Source organism: Zeus faber (genome assembly GCF_960531495.2).
Source record: "Zeus faber genome assembly, chromosome: 11".
NCBI lineage: Eukaryota > Metazoa > Chordata > Actinopteri > Zeiformes > Zeidae > Zeus > Zeus faber.
In genome coordinates this window covers 27,925,252-27,944,313 of record NC_137205.1, presented here as the reverse complement: position 1 = coordinate 27,944,313, position 19,062 = coordinate 27,925,252, and the positions used below count along the sequence as shown (strand labels likewise).

Below are 19,062 nucleotides of genomic sequence, written 5' to 3'. Positions count from 1 at the left end.
ATCCAGTAGAGAGAAACTCAGGAAATTATTATTATTACTAAAAATAATAATAATAATAATAGGGTGCGTGAGCCAATAAAGAGGCCCTTTAAACCTAGAAACACACCCTGTGACCCCAATACAGCCAGCACATGGGGGCATTTTAAGTGCATAAATACTTATTAATATGACAGTTTAATCTCATACAATAAATGGAAAACTGTGGTTCACACAGGCCAGTTCAAGAGGTTGAGTTTCAATAAAAATCAGAATTAAATATATTAAAAAAAAAAAAAAGCTCAATGTCAATGACTATTTCAATGGGGTTTTTTTTTTTCCTCCATTTTTATTTATGTGTTTAGTCAATTTTATTCCGTCATTTATTTCCCACTTGGGGGGCCGTTTATAAAAGTACTGCAGGGTCGTATGAGCCGCTCCACGAGTTGAACGCCAGAGTTTTGTGGTCGTTTGGTGTTGTTTACACTCGCACACAATGCAAATGGCGTCCTGTTGGAGTAAGGCTGCGTCATGGCGCCGGCTATAACGAGGTGTTTCCTCGCGGTTAACGACACAAACCGACTCTCCTGTACTTTTACCGGGCTTTGCTAGGGGGCACGAAACACGTTTAGTTTGGAAGGCGGGCGTCCGCTGCGGCGGTCCGCCTGAACTTCCACACAACCGTTGAGTTTGACTCCATTTTGTGAGTAGGAGCCATTTTACAACCGGAGTGCCACGTTGCCTGGAACAGGGGCGGCCGTGGACCCAAAAACTCACCGAAAACAAACCGGCGGTCCCGGGACGCCGAGGAAGGGGGTGAAACGGGGGCCGAACGTCCGGGTGTTAGAGAGCCAACGCGAGGGGCGGAGGAACGCTCCCCTGCTTGTCTCGGGGCCTGCGTGTCCACGCTACGCTACTGCCTCCATTTTGGATTGGCGGTTGGCGGATGGGAGTTTTCCGAGCGGCCACGGCGCGGAGGGGGGTGTATTTGAACCTAAAGTCGTGAAAATGGCGTCGCCCGCCCCCTCCACCGCGGGTCTCGCATGGCTGCTGAATCCTAACACAGTCCAGTTAAAGTTAAACGGCTGGTGTTCATCAAGGAGCCGGACTGGCGGAGGAGGGCGACGGGGTGAAACGGAACAGAGCTCCGCCAGACCGTCAACCGCCTCCTCCGCGCGGTGTTGCTGGCTCATAAAAGGCTAAAGAATAATGGAGACGTGAATATGGTTTGGCCCCGGGACACCGTGCCACCCCTCCGAGCCCCCACCGCCCCGGAGGTTAACCGTGGGTCACGTAGGTGCCGTGACGACGACCCGCTTCTTCGTTCACCCAGTCGTAGGACGGGGGTGGCGTGGGGGTGTGTGGGGCGGTAGGCTGCGGGGCACACCGGGCGGGCGGTGCTTACTTCAATATTTAACCATACCGCGACCCCCCCCCCCCCCCCTTGGCCTTGAGATATTAACTGCTGGCTTGTTGCAGCAGGACGACATTCATGGTTTATTATGCGTATTCGAATGGATTAATATAATATATATATATATAACATTATATACATATACATTTAAAAAAAATAATATATTCATATTTTTTTGCATGTCTGCACGACAGTGCAACTATTACCGAGACCAATCCCTTAGTTTCCGTGTATACAAAAATGTTACCATTCTGTATATTTTGGGTGTATTGGTTTTTCCTAATTATTGTGATTTTTTTTTTCTTTTGGCTGTTTTGTGTCAGTTGTCCGTGCAGCGGGGCACAAATGACCCCCGGACAAATCCATTGCGTCTTCAAACGGGAGAGGGGTCATCGACAACGCATCGGATCACAGCCCGTGAACATTCTGATTCTCAGCGCACGACCTCACTTCATCTTCAAACCGGTTCCGATTCGGGGTAAGCCCCCCCCCCCCATTCTATATATAACCCACGCGCTGAGCGTCCACGGCGTGCGTGGGCAGCATAACACGCACACGCACCGTGGCTGAACGCGCGCAACACATACTGTACGTACAGTGGTGAGACGCGCGACGGGGGGGGGGGGGTCGCGCACGCGGACACGCACACGCGATCCGGCGAATACCCTCGGATGGTGGTGGGGTTGGGGGTGAGGGTGGGTGGTGGGGTTGGGGGTGGTGTCCCCGCCCCCATCCCCTTCGCCACTCCAAACGGACCACGTGGTTTCCTCTTGGCAAACACGCGCACACAAAATCCGACGCGAATTCGAGTCGGTTGAGGGGCGGTGTCACGGTGGGAGAGAGACGCTCGCACACAGGGAGAGAGAGAGAGGGGGAGAGGGGGGGGGGGCGACACACACACACAGGGAGAGAGAGGGGAAGAGAGAGAGGGGAGGGAGAGAAAGGGGGTGAGAGACACACACTTGGGGGGAGAGAGGGGGGCATTATTTAGGGTTATCTTCACATCACATCTGTATATATATTTAAACATATATAATCGATATGTGTGTGTGTATATGGGGTTTTATATATATATATAAACCCTATATATATATATATATAAATATAAACCCTATATGTGTGTGTGTGTGTATATATATATATATATATATATATATATCACAAATATATTATATATATGTATTATACGTATATATATATTAACAGCAATGTTCAAAATTGTGTATTTTATTTTAGCTTATCTATACATATCTTAATTTTAATTTTTAACAGCAAAGTTTAAATAGTTCTATTTATTTATTTTTTGTGTTTTTTACATTTTGTATTTTAATTTTAGGTAATATTTTATTTTGTATTTTAATTTAGGTAATAATTTATTTTATATTTATTATAAAATATTACTATTTATTGTTTTTTGTTTGTTTGTTTTATTGTCTTGTTTTTTTTTATCTGTTTGTTTTCAACTTTCAAACGTCTGTTTTCCATGTTAATAAACCCCTTTGAATTGAGAGAGATGGGGGGGGGGCACTCACCCACACTGAGAGAGAGCGAGGGAGGGAGAGAGAGGAAAACATTTCTCTGGACTGGATCCCGCCATAGTTTTTCCCACTCTCTGCCATAGAGCCTCCACCCCCACTCCTCCTCCACCACCTCCTCCTCCTCCTCCTCATCCACCACCACCACCACCGAGTAGTAGCTGCTGCTCTACGGCTGCAAGTCAGAGGATTTCCATTTCTCCTTCCGCTCCACTTACTGGATTGAATTTGAAGCAAATCTCAACGTTTCGGGTCTTATTTTTTATACTCTACAAGTGTCCTTTGGTTCATTTTCGCTTTGAGATTTTTCACTTAACGACCCTTTTTATTATTGCTACAAAAAAAAAAAAAAAAAAAAAAAAAAAAAAGGTATTGCCTGTGGACACCGAGCGTGATTTCCAGCTTCAGTGAGTGGGATCTCCGCGGAGCGACGGTGTTCTGTTGCTTTACACTTTCTTTTTTTCCACTTTTTCCCCCTCCCGCCACCACCACCACCGCCTCGCCGTTTTGGACATAGAAATACAATTTTCCACCATGAACAAGCTGTACATTGGAAATCTGAACGAAAACGTGACTGTCGAGGACTTAGTGAAAACCTTCGATGATTTCAAGATCCCCCACTCCGGACAGTTCCTCATGAAGACGGGCTATGCCTTCGTGGATTGTCCGGACGACCAGTGGGCCATGAAGGCTATCGAGACGTTTTCTGGTGAGTTGAGTTTGGACTGTCGAACCTCTCCTCCGCCTCCCGTCCGCTCCCATTCATTCGGCGCGAAGCCTCCCTGTGCCGCCGCCGCCGCAGCCGCGGCGCGGCGGCCGCACACACACACGCGCGCCTTGCTCGTATTTCGGACGGATTTCTCGAAATTCGTATTTCGATCGGTCGCCGCCGAACACCCGACGCGAGAAACCTATGGATTTGCCTCACGCCCATGAGAGGGGATCTGCTGAACTTTTGCAAAGGGGGAGGGACACACTTGGTGTAGGTTGCACGCATGGGGCTGCACGCACTGGCAAATATGGAGTTCGCGCAGAAAAATAAACGCATAATGCTACCGCCGTGGAAATAAATCAATATGTCTTGCACGGTAAACGTGCACATTAAATCGTTAGAAGGGGGTGGGGGCTGCAATGCAATGCTTTGCATTTACAAGGAAGGGGTGGGAAGGTTACTGTGCTGTATTGGATTAGATGCACCCCTCCCCCTTTAACCGGTCGTCCAACATGACAAAGATACTAAAATATAACGCGCTGTCGGCCGGGCAACGCATGCATCGAGCCCGGCACACCACCACCAACACCGCACGGGTGTGTTTGTTCTTATACGTATGTGTATTTTCCCGAGCGTGCGTCCCCGCTCGCGGTGTGCTAGCCCCGATCTGCCGTGCAAGCTCCACAAAAGGTCGCCATTCTCGGCTGCTCCCCCCGTTGTCTGCACAGACCCCCAAATAGTGTGTTTAAAACCCCACACACCACCGCCCTGCCGCAGGGTGCCGGATCCACGGTGTCGCGGGGGTCGGCCCGGTGCCCCAGAACCGAAGTGTTTAAGGAGCCAAAAGTTCAATTAGACGCCGAGGCGAGTGGGCGCAGATGCCCAAATAACTCGCTCTCGCTCCCCAAGTTGGGGCCCTCGTGGCGGGTGTCCGCCTCTCCGCTCTTCACGTATTTCAACGCTTTCGCTGTTATCACTCTGCTTCAATGGGCGTTTGCTTCGGAGATAAGTAAGGATCTCGTTGATCCATAGCATTAGAATTACAACTCTCGGAATAGGAAAGTGCTCCCCATCCCAACTCAGCAATCCACTGTGAATTGGTTTAAAGGGTTAAAAAAATGGGGGGGGGGTCTCCTCCATGTGTTGCAGGTAAAGTGGAACTTCACGGGAAGCGCATTGAGGTGGAGCACTCCGTCCCCAAGAAGCAGAGGTAGGCCTCCTGACCCCCACGCACCTCCACCCAGCAGCACCGCCACACTGGTCGCGCTGCTTCGTTTCGCTTCGCGTTTCTCTCTTGCGTTGCCGGAATCCCAACACGTTTGGATTGTTCTGCTGTTGCACCACCCCACTGGCTTCCCAGACGAAACGACCGAAATGAGAAGTGTGTGTGTGTGTGTGTGTGTGTGTGTGTGTGTGTGTGCTGTGAAGTTTTAAGACGAAGTGTGTGGGCTTTTGTTTTGTTCTTTATAGCAGACTCTGTCCACCGCACTTGCTGTCATATCATAGTTGGTTGTGCAGCTTCTGGTGAACTGCGAAGGGAAGTCGGATCCTGTCGTAGGATTCGGTTGGTCAAGTGACGTTTTTTTTTGTGCGGATCAACTCCGACTGTACGAGGCCCACGTAACGTATTGTTTGCAACGTCATCACATTACACAAGCACGTGAGCGTGTGTGTGCGTGTGCGCGCGCACGCCTAGGCCTTCCAGTATTTACGCATTGTACTTTTAGACGTAGTTATTCCCTTTCTTTATCTCCGGAAATCACTGGAACGTCCCCCTTTGAATATATTGATTTTCATGTTGTATTGTGTTTAAAACGTGGGAGGCGTGCGTGGTGTGCACATAGGCTACATGGGCTTTTTTTCCATGAAAGTTACATTTAGGGGAAACTAAGATTTTTAACCCAATCACACAACGCAGGTTTGACTTTACGTGTTTATTTTTCATTCTTATTTTTATTTCAATTTGCTGCTTTGTTTTGAGCTTCTACAAAGGTAGTGATTTCCTAATTTTACGAAACGTCCATAACGCTAAAACTGAAAAAAATAACATAAATAGACACATTTTAACTGCAACGTGTTTTGACATTTTGTTGATGGGGTACTATTCCTAAATAAATGGTTCGGGTGTCATCTTAAATGTTATTTTTTCGACTGTTATTTGTTTTGGTGGCACTTTTGGTATTTTTGCAGACATTTCATTGATGCAGAGTTTTTTTTTTTTGTTTGTTTAATCACGCATGTGGTTGAAATATGTGCTAGATTGGGTTATTACTGTGTTATTATTGCAGCGTTTGTATGGGTGTGCGTGCGTGTTGCCAGATTTAAATGAGAACTACGAAACAAAATGGAGTTCTATGCGAGACCTCTGCTCGTCCCGCTCTTCCGTTGTGAGCAAGACGTGACCCGGTTTAGGGAAAGGGTTACGGAATCCACCAATAGTACATCGTTCATGCCTGTAACCTTTGGCACAGATACGAGCTGTGCGTTACGCGCACGTCGCCTACTAATGCCTTTTCTGCCATTTGGCCGTGTGTGTTCGTGTGTGTGTGTGTGTGTGTGTGTGTGTGTGCGCCCCCCCCCCCCCCCGCGGATGACGAAAAATAACGCTCGTATATCACCAAACCGCGTCTAAGAACGAACTGGAATGAATTCAGAGTCCAATCGCGTCGTTTGGTCCGATCTTTTTGGCCGCGTTTGGCAAAGAAAGTCGGTTGCGCGGCGCAAGCCCACGCACGGCGAAAAGCAGGCACGCGGTGCTGCTTCATAATTGTGGAAACTCCAAACAAAATGGGACAGACAAAATACAATTCGCGTTTCGGGAACCCCTTGTTGTCGTTGTTTTGTTGTTTATATCGTGGGGTTGTTTTAACACAATGGGGTCATTTCACGCCCATCCGTTACAAACTATTTCAATATTTACGGTGCAGATCCGGGGGCCGGTGTGACGTGTTTACGTTTCGCCCGGGCTGCGCCCCCTCGAGCCCGCAGAGCCCAAAGTGATCAGAATGATCGGCGAGGGGCCCCTCACGGCCTGTGTGTGTGTGTGTGTGCGGGTGCTAGTGGAGCTGAGGCCCAGGCCACGGTGGCTCTCCGGTCTCCACGACGACACGTGGTCGGCCCCACTACGTCACCAGCGTGGGGGAAAATGGCGAAGCTTGAATGAACCGTGCGGGTTGAAGTGTGGAGGGTCCCCCCCGCTACACACGCACACGCACGCACGCACGCACACACTCGGCTTCCTGGGCGCCCAGCTCGCTCCGTGGTCCCTCTGATCTGCCCCAGTTTTAACTCCAGTCCGCATGAAGAATGTATGCAGCGGGTAATATATATATTTTCATATCGGGGAAAAAATATATACACATTAAAAAATATATTTTAGGAGCCACAGCCCAAAATGGCCGTTCGTTGTCAACGGGTGATCCGAGCGATGAGGACGGGGCTTGGGCGTAAATCACCGGGTCCTCCGCTGTGATGGCCCCGCCTCCGCTTTTAAAAACGGACAATTCGCGAGATGAATAAACAAGGGGCCGCGGTGTTTGAACGTCGCGTCCACAAACGGACGTTTTGTTCGCGGGTGGGGGATGATGACGCGGCGAGGCAAAAACGACCTACGTCATATTTTAAAACGTCCAGTCAGGCCGTAGGTGAGGGGCGGCTGAGAGTCAACCCAGTGATTGTTGTCCACGTCTGATTTTTTTCCTCGACTTAATACGTATATACATGTTTTTTTTTAACCATACATGTCCCTGAAGTGTGTCCGTCCGGTTAAAATGTTCGTTTTAATTTTATCTTCGCCACCCTGGATGTGCTATGCAGGTGTGGGCCCTGTGCGTTTTGGCCGCTCAGTCAGTAAGACTTGGGAGTCACATTAATGTCCCTCCAGGCAGAACCCTGAAACCCCGCCCTGCTACAGGTGTGCTGTGTATGTAGATGCTGTGTATTTCTGGGCACACAGCTAATTAGTGTGTACTAATACACCGATAGCTCTGTTTGACCTTGTTGTTTTCACAAGCTTAACCGTATACCAATATAAAAAAAAACATTCAGAATTTAATATAGTCATAATATATATGTATTATTTATATATATCATCCTGCATTCAGCAACGCATGTCACATGACTTGATTACATACAAACAGAAAAACAAATAGAAGTCACACATATTCGATCACTTGCAGTCATGTTGTACATATATTAAAAAAAAAGGCGATATGGTTAAAACGTGCTCTGAAAGACTACAAATAATCTGTAATGGTACCAATAATTTTCGGGTCAAATGTGTGTAATTGTGTAATGCACAGCAACTCGACGGCCTCATGTGCACATGTATGTGCATATGCACGCTCAGTGTGTGTGTGTGTAGGGGGGGGGGGGGGCTGCCTGCCCCGTGCAAAGGTTTCAGGAAGGCCTGCAGGAGTGCAGGGAGGGAGGGGCCGGGTTTGGGAAGTATAGGGTCGGGTGGAGGCTGGGTGGGGGTGGGGGCGGGGGCGCGGAGAGAAACAATCAGAACAGGAACAGGTCAGAGGGGGGAAAAAGTGAGACGTGTGGGTGTGTGAGGGGAGAGTGAGAGAGCCTTCTGGTGATGAGGGGTGTTCGCAAGGAGGGATTGTTGATTGTACAAGAAGCTTTCCCCTCCTCCGTTTATGTAACGTTATGGATACGGTGTGTGTGTGTCTGTGTCTGTGTGTGTGTGTGCGCGCGTATGCTCAGTAAAACTAAAGTTGGAAATTAAAGCCCATTCACATGACTTTAATAACTTTTCAAACGTTGAACCTTCAGACGAGGCGGTAAACCAGAAAAGGAAAAAAAAAAATCTGGAATAGTTGATTGTACATTTTTTTTAGGGTCTTAAAAATCCAGCATCCCGAAAGTGTTATGTAAGGTCTAAAAGTCCAAATTTTTAATTACTATTAAACTTAGAGCTCAAACCCTTTCATATATATTTTAATTTTTTTAGAATACAGATTCAGTATTTTAATTGTTTGTTTAAACAAGTTATGCAAGTCGGTAACTGATACATTTAATGGGTCACAATTGTGCCTTTTATGGAATATTCTGAGTTGTGGTCTATACTTTAGTGATTCTTTTTTTTTCCGTCTTGTGATTTCATGAAACCTTTAATTGTCTTCCGCCCTCATTTTACCATCCGAGCTGTAAAAAAAACAAAAACAAAAAAAAAAACATGGAATAGAGCCATTGTTAGCTTATGAGAACGATAAATTCCTGTTTAAACCGTGCAGTTATTACCGTAACACCTGTGTGTGTGTGTGTGTGTGTGTGTGTGTGTGTGTGTGTGTGTGCTTAAAAAAAAAAAAGAAAAGAATTCACATCTAATCTTCAACCCCATCAACCCTCCGCTGTCTTCTTCCGTTCCTTCCTCACAGATTGATCGATTGATTCATTAATCAAACGGCCTTTTCTCCCACGCATTCCAGACCATTTCGGACTGCGCATGAGCCGCGCTCGCGCCCTATAGCCACGCTTACGTATCCGCCCAATAACTTTTTATTGACAGAAAATTAAATGCCTAATTAGCCCGGGTTAATTTCCCCCGTTTTCTCCGCGGTAGCTTTGCGGTGAATGCGATCCTGCGGGGTCAAAATGGAGACGTTACAGAGCGATAGCCAGCCGGAGCGAGGCGGCGGGAGCAAAGCACTCTGGGTAAACGGTTCGGGGGCAGGTTCAGAATCGGGCTCCCGCGTGGCCTCGCCGCCGAGTTAAAATACCTGTTCCGTGGTTGTCACCGTTCCTATGCTGCGTTTGCATAGTAGTGGGGCCCTCAGGTGCCCGTTGGAGCCACGGTTTGAACCCTAATATGCTCCATTGCTACCGATAGGGGTCTAAGAGTGGTATTTCCTACGAAAGAGCGGTGATCTGGCATCCTGTATGAGATGTAGATTAGTAAGTTAGGAAAAACATTTAGTAAAAACGTTTAATAAAAACATTTAGTAAAAATATTTCGTAAAAACATTTAGCCAAAACATTTATTAGACACGATGAAGCCACTCTCCCTTAATGCCCGGCGTTTTCTGAGATGTCACCGATGAGATCGGAACATACTGTGTGTCTGTATCGTCTGCGGAGAAGTTGAATTGTTGGCAGTGGTGGGTGTGCGCCAACTCCATCTTTTGCTCCATCCTTTGTTCCGTCCTTGCTCCATCCGGGAGACTGCGCCGGTGTCAAAACACTAAGAGTGTGTTTAGTTTTGTGTCTTCACACCGCCTGCAGACAGTACTGTTTATTGTTGTAATTGGGGTGGTGTCTTTTTCGTAAACCACGGGAAAAATACGCACAATCACCTGATGGTGTCCTCGAAAAATGTTCTCAGAAACGTTGCCATTTGATCCGTGATCTGGAACCAGGTTTTCGCATTTCGCCGATTTTTCTCAACTGGAGAAATCAAAGGTGCTTTGGCATCAAAAAATATGCTTTTCTCCAGTATCCGACATGTTGCTTTAAGTGGAGCTGAACGGTTTGGGAAAATTATCAAATTGCGATTATTTATTTTTTCGACCAATTTTGCGACCGTGATTTAGTATGCAATTTGTTTTTAAAGTTTCCTTATGTTCTGTATTATTCGATAAATCATTTTCTGGCAGTGGTGCTAGTGGTAGTTATGTGTTATTAAGGAATAAAAAGCATGATATATGCAATAATTGCAATTTATTATAATAATTATTACCATTACCGTATTATTAAGACCATTTTTTTATTACCATTGCAACCACAAATGTATTTTGTGTTATTATACAACAACAATGTATACGGGAAGTTACGTACAGAAAGTGCCGAGTCGGCTCTACAGCGCATGTCTGCTGCGGCCGAGTGACGGGTTTCTGTGCTGCAGTGGTAGACGCCGTGTTCAATGGAACATCGCACTTAAATGAACTAAAACGGCTTAAATAAAAAACGTTGGGTTGATAGAAAGGTTGTTTTCCTATTTATTAATTGCACGGAGGCTGTCGCGGCACTTGTAGCGTGGAAGCCGACGGAGGATTTCGGACGCGGCGGCCTCGGGCGACGAGGTCGGTCCGGTTATAAGTTGCGGTTCCAGGTTATTAATAATATAATTCAATACAAATAATTAATAATAAAACTGCCGGGGGAAACCGGGTGATCAATTGCTATCAATCAGTACACTGATCATTGATCCCCGCCAGGAACAGATCTCCGTAGACGCGCTCTCTCTCTCGAAACCGTCATAGGTGGATGTGTCTAATGGGAAATCCGGTTTTGAATACTGCAGACAGAATGTATTAGAATACTCTTTGATTTTTTTAATTACATTTTTAAGAACACCATTAAAAAGTCGCAACTAGACATACAAGAGCCATAAGTGGCTCGTGAGCCGCGGGGAGAGTATCACTGGGTTATATTGTGTAACATTAAAATAAAATAATTTGCGCTTCCTGGGCGCATTGCGATTTCGGTTTGGATTGGATTGATGGTTGAGGCCTCGTTTTTGGGATCATATTTTTGCATTGGTCATATTTTCAGATAAAATAGCCTATTTTCTTATTTAAATGCTGATGTTTGATGCTACGTTTGCTGTGCCCATTGAAAGACGGCGTTGGCGGTACACAGAGCGTGCGTCTCACCCACATAAACAAATGGAACAAGAACTCAAATTTAACCCCACCCCCCGAAAAAAAAAAAAGAAGTTCCCGGTGACATTATGCAAAGCCGTAGCTGTCAGAACGAATTCAGGCCGTGCGCTGCTGACACAAGGACGGGCCGAGAAAATACTGTAATAATTGAAATATCGCAGCCGGAGTTCTGAGTCCACTGCGACGCATTGCAGCTCACTGGCGTTTATGGGATACCGTAAGCGGCTCGTAAACGACCAGAAAAAAACCAGAACTTTTTATAAGAAACTAAAAAAAAATACTTTGTTTCTTACTGGAATAATACATGAATATAGACACACAGTGTTTCAAGTTTCTATGTGGTCTATTCAGCATTTTGCAAACACTCGGCCCCGCCCCTCCTGCAACTCAGTGTAAATATCACATGCCGTGTTAATTTCTTCTCCATACTGCGCTGGCATTGTCCCGAATACACTTCAGCGGGCGGGATGAATACTTTCTTGTGTTCTCCTAATTTTGCGGTGGAATAAGAATAGCTGTTAGTTTTTAAATGAGAATTCCTTCTTGTTGCCAAGTATGTTTGCACATGCAAAAAAAAAAGTCAAGTCGCGTCAAGTCACACTTTATTTATTAAGCACATTTCACACCAGGGCAGCACAAGACGCTTTACAGAGAAATACAAAGTGAATTGGCGGGGTGGGTGCACAAAAGACAAAAAGCGACACAATATATTTATAAGCAAAGTATGAAGAGATTTTTCTTCATAAATAACTTTCAAAATCAAAGTGTTTGGAAACGGCGTCCAGCCACGCGCCAAACATGCTGGGAATTTGCATGTTGACAACGGGGTTTGGGAGAAATGCCTGTGAGCGGTGTTTTTTCGTTTGGGGTATGCTGTCTGCTTTATCGATCCCCCCGTAGAGGAAGTCCGCCCCGCCTCATAACGACATGCACAAGAATGCAGAATTATTCAGCGTGTTGCTCATGGGCACTACAGAAGAACGAATGCAACCCTCCAGTGGAAAAGCTTGAAGGTTTCACTCCATGTGGAACCATGTCAAATCAAAATATTGCAAAACTAGCTTGAAAGGCCAATATCAACAAGTGGAAAAATATTTATGGTCAATTTTTTTACAGGGTAACAGGTGAAATGGTGTTGGGTAAAAAATAAACGTATTCAATTCCTAAATTAGTTAAAATTATTTATTTATGTCCCGTCAATGTCTTTGCTTAGTGAAAAAAAAAAAAATTACCAAAAGTCAGTGCATGCTCCACTATTTTATTTTCAGAGAAAGCTCGGCGTTTTCTACTATTCTGGGTCGTCAGCTGTGTGATATTAACAGACAGGGGAAGGGGGTCTGCAAACTGTTAGTGACCTGGTGAACAGTTTGGGGACAGTTCACATCGAGAGCCTCCGTGCAACAAGACACACACAACAACAGACTGTTTTAAAACCTAAACACAGTTTATTATGCTCGAAAAGTTTGGCTGTGTGTTTACTGGTGCTGTTTACTGAACCTCCTGAGACTCTTCTACTACTACTACTACTACCACTACTACTACTACTAATCCTAATTATCATATTAATAATATGGTTATAATAATTAAAATAATAATGACAATAAACTATTTCGATAGCACTTTTTAAAATATACCTTAAATAGTGCTTCACAAAAAGGAGAAAACAGAGTTAAAAAGGCGGAGGGTAAAGGAGCCAAAACTAATATTCATATTTTAAAAGCTTTAAAAAGATCTGAGGCAACAGTTTGGGATCCAAGTGAGATGATGGCGAGGGGGTGGGGGGGGGTGACCTTTCCGTCTCCGGCGACAGGGAGACACAGAAGACGCGCCCCGCCGCCCGTTTGAAGGCTTTTCGTCATATTTCAGCGCGACGCGGTGTGAGCACGCGTCGGCCCATGGGCCCCGGCCGCACGGGTGGAATCACAGGCGGCTGACGGTCTGCCGTTCTTATCTGGGAAACCGAAAGGCGCTCAGCATCAAGGGCGTCGCTTTGTTCCGTCCTGCGCGCCGCGTCCTGCAAGCTTTGAAAAGGTTTAGTGGGGTGACATCTTTCCGTGGAGTGGGAGCTCATGGCGGCAGGCTGAGCAACAGAGGGACTGGGAAAGGAGAGGCACGCCACTTATTTCTCTTCCTCTCCTCTTGTCACGGCTGCAACTACTCCACGGCGGGGGGAGGGGAGAGAGAGAGAGAGGGAGGGAGGGAGGGAGGGAGGGGTGGGGATGGTGGGGGAGGGGGGTGAGAGGGAGAGAGAGGGAGTGGGCGGAGCCCGGGAGGGGGTGCGACCAATCGGCTGGCGGGATCACCTGTGTGAGCGCCCCCCCCCCCCCGAGGGGGCGGAGCCTCACCGCAGCAGCACGAAGCGGGGAGGCCACGCCCACCGTGGACACGCCTCCTCTCCGTGCGGCTCCTTCCTGCCCCCCCCCTTCCCTCCCTCCTTCCACAACACTGTGTCCATCTTTCTTCCCCTCCGCTCTCTCTCTCTTGCTCTCTCTCTATATGTTCCTTCTCTCGTTTCTCTGCTGTTCTACACACCGCCCCGCCCCCCATCCATACACACACACACACACACACACTCACACACGCTCAGCAGGGTGACATGTTCTCTGCATCATTCCCACCCAGATACAGAGAAACAGATTAAACTGATAGAAATGGAGACGTGTATAGTCACGCATGTAATTAACAAAAAGGCTGATGTTGGCCAACGTCACCAGCATGCAACGCAGCGCAATACAACAATATACACTATATATATTTCTATTTATTTATTTTGCATTTGTGAGATATACAAAACACTGAAAATATTAAAATACGAAAAAAATACATAAAGACAATTCTTATTCAGGGCTTATACACGTCTCCTGTGCAGAGAACACGTTTAGTGTAGTCTGGATATTTTTGTATAAATATATTTTTTAAATTTTCTTTTAGACTTTTAAGCATTTCTTTTGTGCTGATTGTCTTCACCACAACCAGCGACCCTCACCGAGACCCATTCCCCGTATTATTACATTTCACTGCATATATGTATGAAAGTATGTATATGTATGTGACAAATAAAAAATCTTGAATCTTGAATCTTGAAAATGTGCTCGGCGGATTGGGGATTCTGAACATCGACAACGCGCGGCCAACTATCCCGAAAAAAGCGGCACGCCCTCCTGCGCACGGTATTGCGCTCGTTTTTTAAAACCATTTTGATGCTGCGCAGCCCATCCCGCCTGGAAGATAATTACAGTGATCTGCTGCAGCGTTCAACGCGGGGCTGCGTGTCGCGCTCTCAATCTGGGAATGAATCCACTTTGAGTTTGACAATTAAAAGTGGAAAATTTTGAGGAAAAAGAGGGGGAGAGGGAAATCTAGGATGAGATGGAGGTCTGGAGACAGTATGTAGGTGAAGGGCTACAAGGCTCCTGTCTCTTTAAGAAGAAGACCCCCTCCCCTCCACACACACACACACACACACACACACACACACTCACACACACCCCCAATCCCTCCTCCACCCACGCCAATTGTTTCTTCTCTCTGCTTAAAACCATCTGTCCTCTCTCTCTCTCCCTCTCCCTCTCCTCTTTTTAAGTGTCTCACTCTTCACCTCTTCATTTCATTCCTCTTATTTTAATTAGATCCCATTCTGTTTGATTTTTGGTCAATTTATTTATTCTCAGTTTGTGTTGTTCCTCTTTCTCTCTTTGTCATTTCCCTTATTGTTCTCCTTTATTGTTCCTCCATCCTGTTTCTGCTCCTCTGTTAGTCCAGCTGTTGCGATAGTCAACAAATTAAAATTGGAAAAAAAAAAAAAAAATGAATGGCGAGATGGGGAGAAAGAGTTTTCTTTTTATATATATATTTTTTTTTTTATTTTTAGTCGATGTTGCCATGGCCCACTGCCCCACTACGAGCGGGGATGTCATTCATCCTGACGGACAGCCTGGGAGGGAAATACACACACACACACACACACACACACTCACACTCACACTCACACACACCCAGAAGCAACATAATTCAAGTCATAAATACCCTGTTTGCACTCACACACACACACACACACACACACACACACACACACACACACACACACACACACAGAAGCAACATAATTCAAATCATAAATACCCTGTTTGCACTCACACACACACACACACACACACACACACACACACACACATGCACGCGCACACACACACACACACACACACACACACACACACACACACACACACAACGCAAAAAATATATAAGCAGACAAACTATTTGGCCTTTTTGTGCTTTTAATCAAATATTAAAGGTTTGTAGAACATATCTGTGTTTCATCTGAAAAAGTGCAGCTCCTTTGGTAATTGATTTAGTTACTTAAAAAGGAGCCTCCGCTGTGTTGTGTGTTTAAATAGATCTGGGTTTTCATCAGCGGGAAGTGGAGTGAAACAGGCTCTGGCTGAAGGTGTGGCGGTTATGAAACGACGTCGGTTCTCAAACGACGGCGGTCGTCCGAGGCGTCGGGCCCCACCTTCTGCACACGCCCACTCGTTGGGGTTCACCAGTGCCACCCGATCGGAGATAAGTGAACAGGTGTGGGCGCACCGGAGGCGGGGCGGGGCGTTTGGGCAGGGCGCCAAGCTGTCGAGGGACTCGAACCCCGCGGATGAGGAAAAACGCAGACTGCGGCGCTGTCTGGTAGGGCGGTGATTAGGACCCGGGCTGAGTGACAAATCAATGCGGCGCGTTATCACACCTCCACGGGGCGCGGCCACGTCGGTCAATGATGACGAGGCGATACAAGGTTTATTTTGAAAAGTCGTGGTCTTGATATGACACTTTATGACACGGTTTTAATGGGATCTCGACTTTATACATATATATACACTCTTACTATTTTGGCACTGAGCTGTGCCACGTTGCCTAGTACTGCGTAACTTGAAGAAAACACTGACGGTGCGGGACGACCCCCCAAAATACCTGCAATGCCTGTTAGTTTAATTTGGCCTTGCGATATAAGTCATAACGCTTTGTAGGATGGAACGGAAGAACTTTATTTTTCTGTTTCTCTGGGAAACTTCAGCGGTCGCCAGTTTGGTTTCCTTCGCTGCTCTTTGTCATTCAGCAGACGTACACGCGTCCGCGCGACCCCACAATCACACGTTCGCAGGACCATGGCCGGCCATCTTGTTGTAACGCGCTCTATCTAGAAGCTGTACAACCTGTGATTATTATCATTATTTTTACAGGCTCGAGGAGAACGTTTCCATCCCAAATGTCACATAAAACAAGATCCCCTGACTGAAACATTATTTTTAATAATAATATAAATAATAAAAAAAAATGCTATTTTTAACGTTAATCATTACTTTTTACATCTTTGGGAATGACCCTTGTAATGGATTTGGAGGACATCAAATATTTTCTTTTTTTCTTTTTTAATTAACCAAAATGTGGTATTTCAATGGTAACAGACTTGTTTAAAATGTTATTTTTGAATTGTGGCTCATTTATCGGCCTAGTTTGTTCTCTATTTCACAAATATAAATGAGTTTAATATGATAAATACGGAGTTTACTCCAAAACTAGGTCACCGTTTAAAATGGCAGAATCATTGTGAAATGTAAAACACTATCAGACATGCATGAATATTGAGGTGAACGGAAGATACTTGTTCTATTGTCTATGTGTTTATTTTATTAAATCCCCAAATAAACTATACGAATATAATTGTTTGGCTGTTTGCTGTGCTTCGCCACACTTCCCTCCCTCCCTCCCTCCCTCCCTCCCTCCCTCCCTTACTTTTTAAAATACTTATTTTGGGGGTAACAACAGGGCTCCTGGTTTGGGGGAATGTCCCCTCATGTGTAAACTGCTCCTGCTTGTAGTTTGAGGACAAAGCAGTGTTTTTTCCACCAAACCGTGAGGGATTGTTCAGCCACACTTCTGCGCATGTGCACGTGCACCATGATGTTCCTTTTTGTCTTTTTCTAAAATATCTGGAAGAAAAAAAAAGACCTTCATACTTGTGTTTTTTCCCAAATATTTTGATCATTAAAAGCTTTTTTTTTTTTTACCGTGGGATTCATGTGCGCTGAAAATCTTTCAAAATCCACGGGCCCTCGGTGGTTTATTTGAAACCATATTTTGGGATTCTCTTTTTCATGCGTGTGAAGGTCACTCCGCTTGCTTGGTTGAAAAGTTGGCCCGAGTCGGGCTCCTCCTGGTCTCCAAAACTGCAGTTCTGCCTCGTTTTGCCTCTAATACTCCGTATGAATGCCCCTTGACGAAGGAGTGGAAGTTTTTATTTTTTACTATGTATTATTGTTTTGGCTCGGGGCCTTTTTGCCCTCGCTTGCTCGCTCTCTCTCGCTCTCTATCTCTCTCTCTCTCTCTCACCCACTTGCTGTCTCTCTCTCTCTCTCTCTCTCTCTCTCTCTCTCGCTCTCTTTCTCTCTCTCCCTCCCTGACCCTTCACCCCTCTCTGTCTGCCTCGTGAACCGACGGGAGAGAAGCGTAGAGACGATCGGCTAATGAGCTCTCGGCACAGCGTCGGTGTACATACATGTTCTTGTCTACGTGGAGCACGCATCGTCCTGAATTCTTGACATTCCCCCTCCCAGTTGCACCAACTAAAGACGGCAGAGATTTTTCGGCAGCGGTCATATGATCCACCGGGCTCCGGTTTGCTGTGAGGCGTCTCAAGCTGCGCTGTGATTGGCCAGGGACGAGTTGCCCGTTACTACATATAGAACTTCCTGTCTCGTCTTCTTCCTGGTGTGGGTGTTGTGTGTGTGTGTGTGTGTGTGTGTGTGTGTGTGTGTGTGTGTGTGTGTGTGTGTGTGTGTGTGTGTGTGTGTGTGTGTGTGTGTGTGTGTGTGTGTGTGTGTGTGTGTGCGTGTGTGTGCGTGTGAGTTTGAAGACGGTGTGAAATGGCTGAGGGTTCAGACATCTCAAAAGTTCCGAGAGGGGTCTCGGAGGTTTGACTCATGAAGTCGTGTTTAAGTTCAGCGAGGGACTGAAATCGCCGGGTGCAGGAGCACACACACACCTGGCTCACACACATACACACTCAGACACACATGCACGGTTAGAAATGTGTCACCGTTCTTTATCTTTTCGTGACAGCTTCTCTCACGGAGCCCTGGAGTGAATCTCGTGTGAAGTGCTTGTGTGGGGGAAGTAAATAGTGAAAACACTCCTTTAATTTAAGTCATGGTAGCGACTGGGAGGGAGTCTGCTCGAAAGGACAGCGTCTTTGGATGAAAATTTGGTTTGTTCAAAGATTTTTGCGTGGATCCCTCGCCACTTCAGAGCTCAAGGATTCAGGTTTAAAAAAATAATAATAAAATGAAATAAACGGTTTCAATGAGATGGATGCCCCGAAACCACTCATTCGCAGGTTTGACCAAAGCTATTGAAATGGTTTCCCTTTCTTCTTCCGTCTCCCCAAATTTGTTAAAAAAAACCCCACCTTTTTTCCTTTTTATTTTATCGCCAAGAATCCATCGTTTAAAAAAAACAAAAAAAAAACAAAAAAGAAAACCAAGCGAGTCCAGCTGCGGCCGGAGCTCCACCCGTGAAGGATGTCCATCGATATGAATTTGTTTGGGCAGAGAGAAATTCCATCCACGTTATTTAGACTCGAGCGGCATTCCAGACGGAGCAAAGTCGCAAACAGTCGCTCAATTGTTACCGTGGCGTTTCTAATTGGAAATGAGCGCGTTGTGATTGTTTAAAATCCAAAATGAGGAGGAAATCTTCAAATGTGTTTTATCTGCTCTTTTACAATACTTCCATAATAATAATAATAATAAAAATGAAGTATTGAGGTTT

General features: G+C 46.0%; 1 protein-coding gene across 1 annotated transcript in view; it reads left to right on the top strand.

Moving 5' to 3' along the window:
- The first annotated feature begins 3,126 nt into the window (after positions 1-3,126).
- igf2bp1 (insulin-like growth factor 2 mRNA binding protein 1) overlaps positions 3,127-19,062 on the top strand; it is a 49,778-nt gene continuing 33,842 nt past the window's right edge. The window contains exons 1-2 of the mRNA XM_080009685.1: positions 3,127-3,634; positions 4,787-4,847. Of these exons, the coding sequence (XP_079865811.1) occupies positions 3,460-3,634; positions 4,787-4,847 (236 nt within the window). The 5' untranslated portion in view covers positions 3,127-3,459. The remainder of the gene's footprint in view (positions 3,635-4,786; positions 4,848-19,062) is intronic.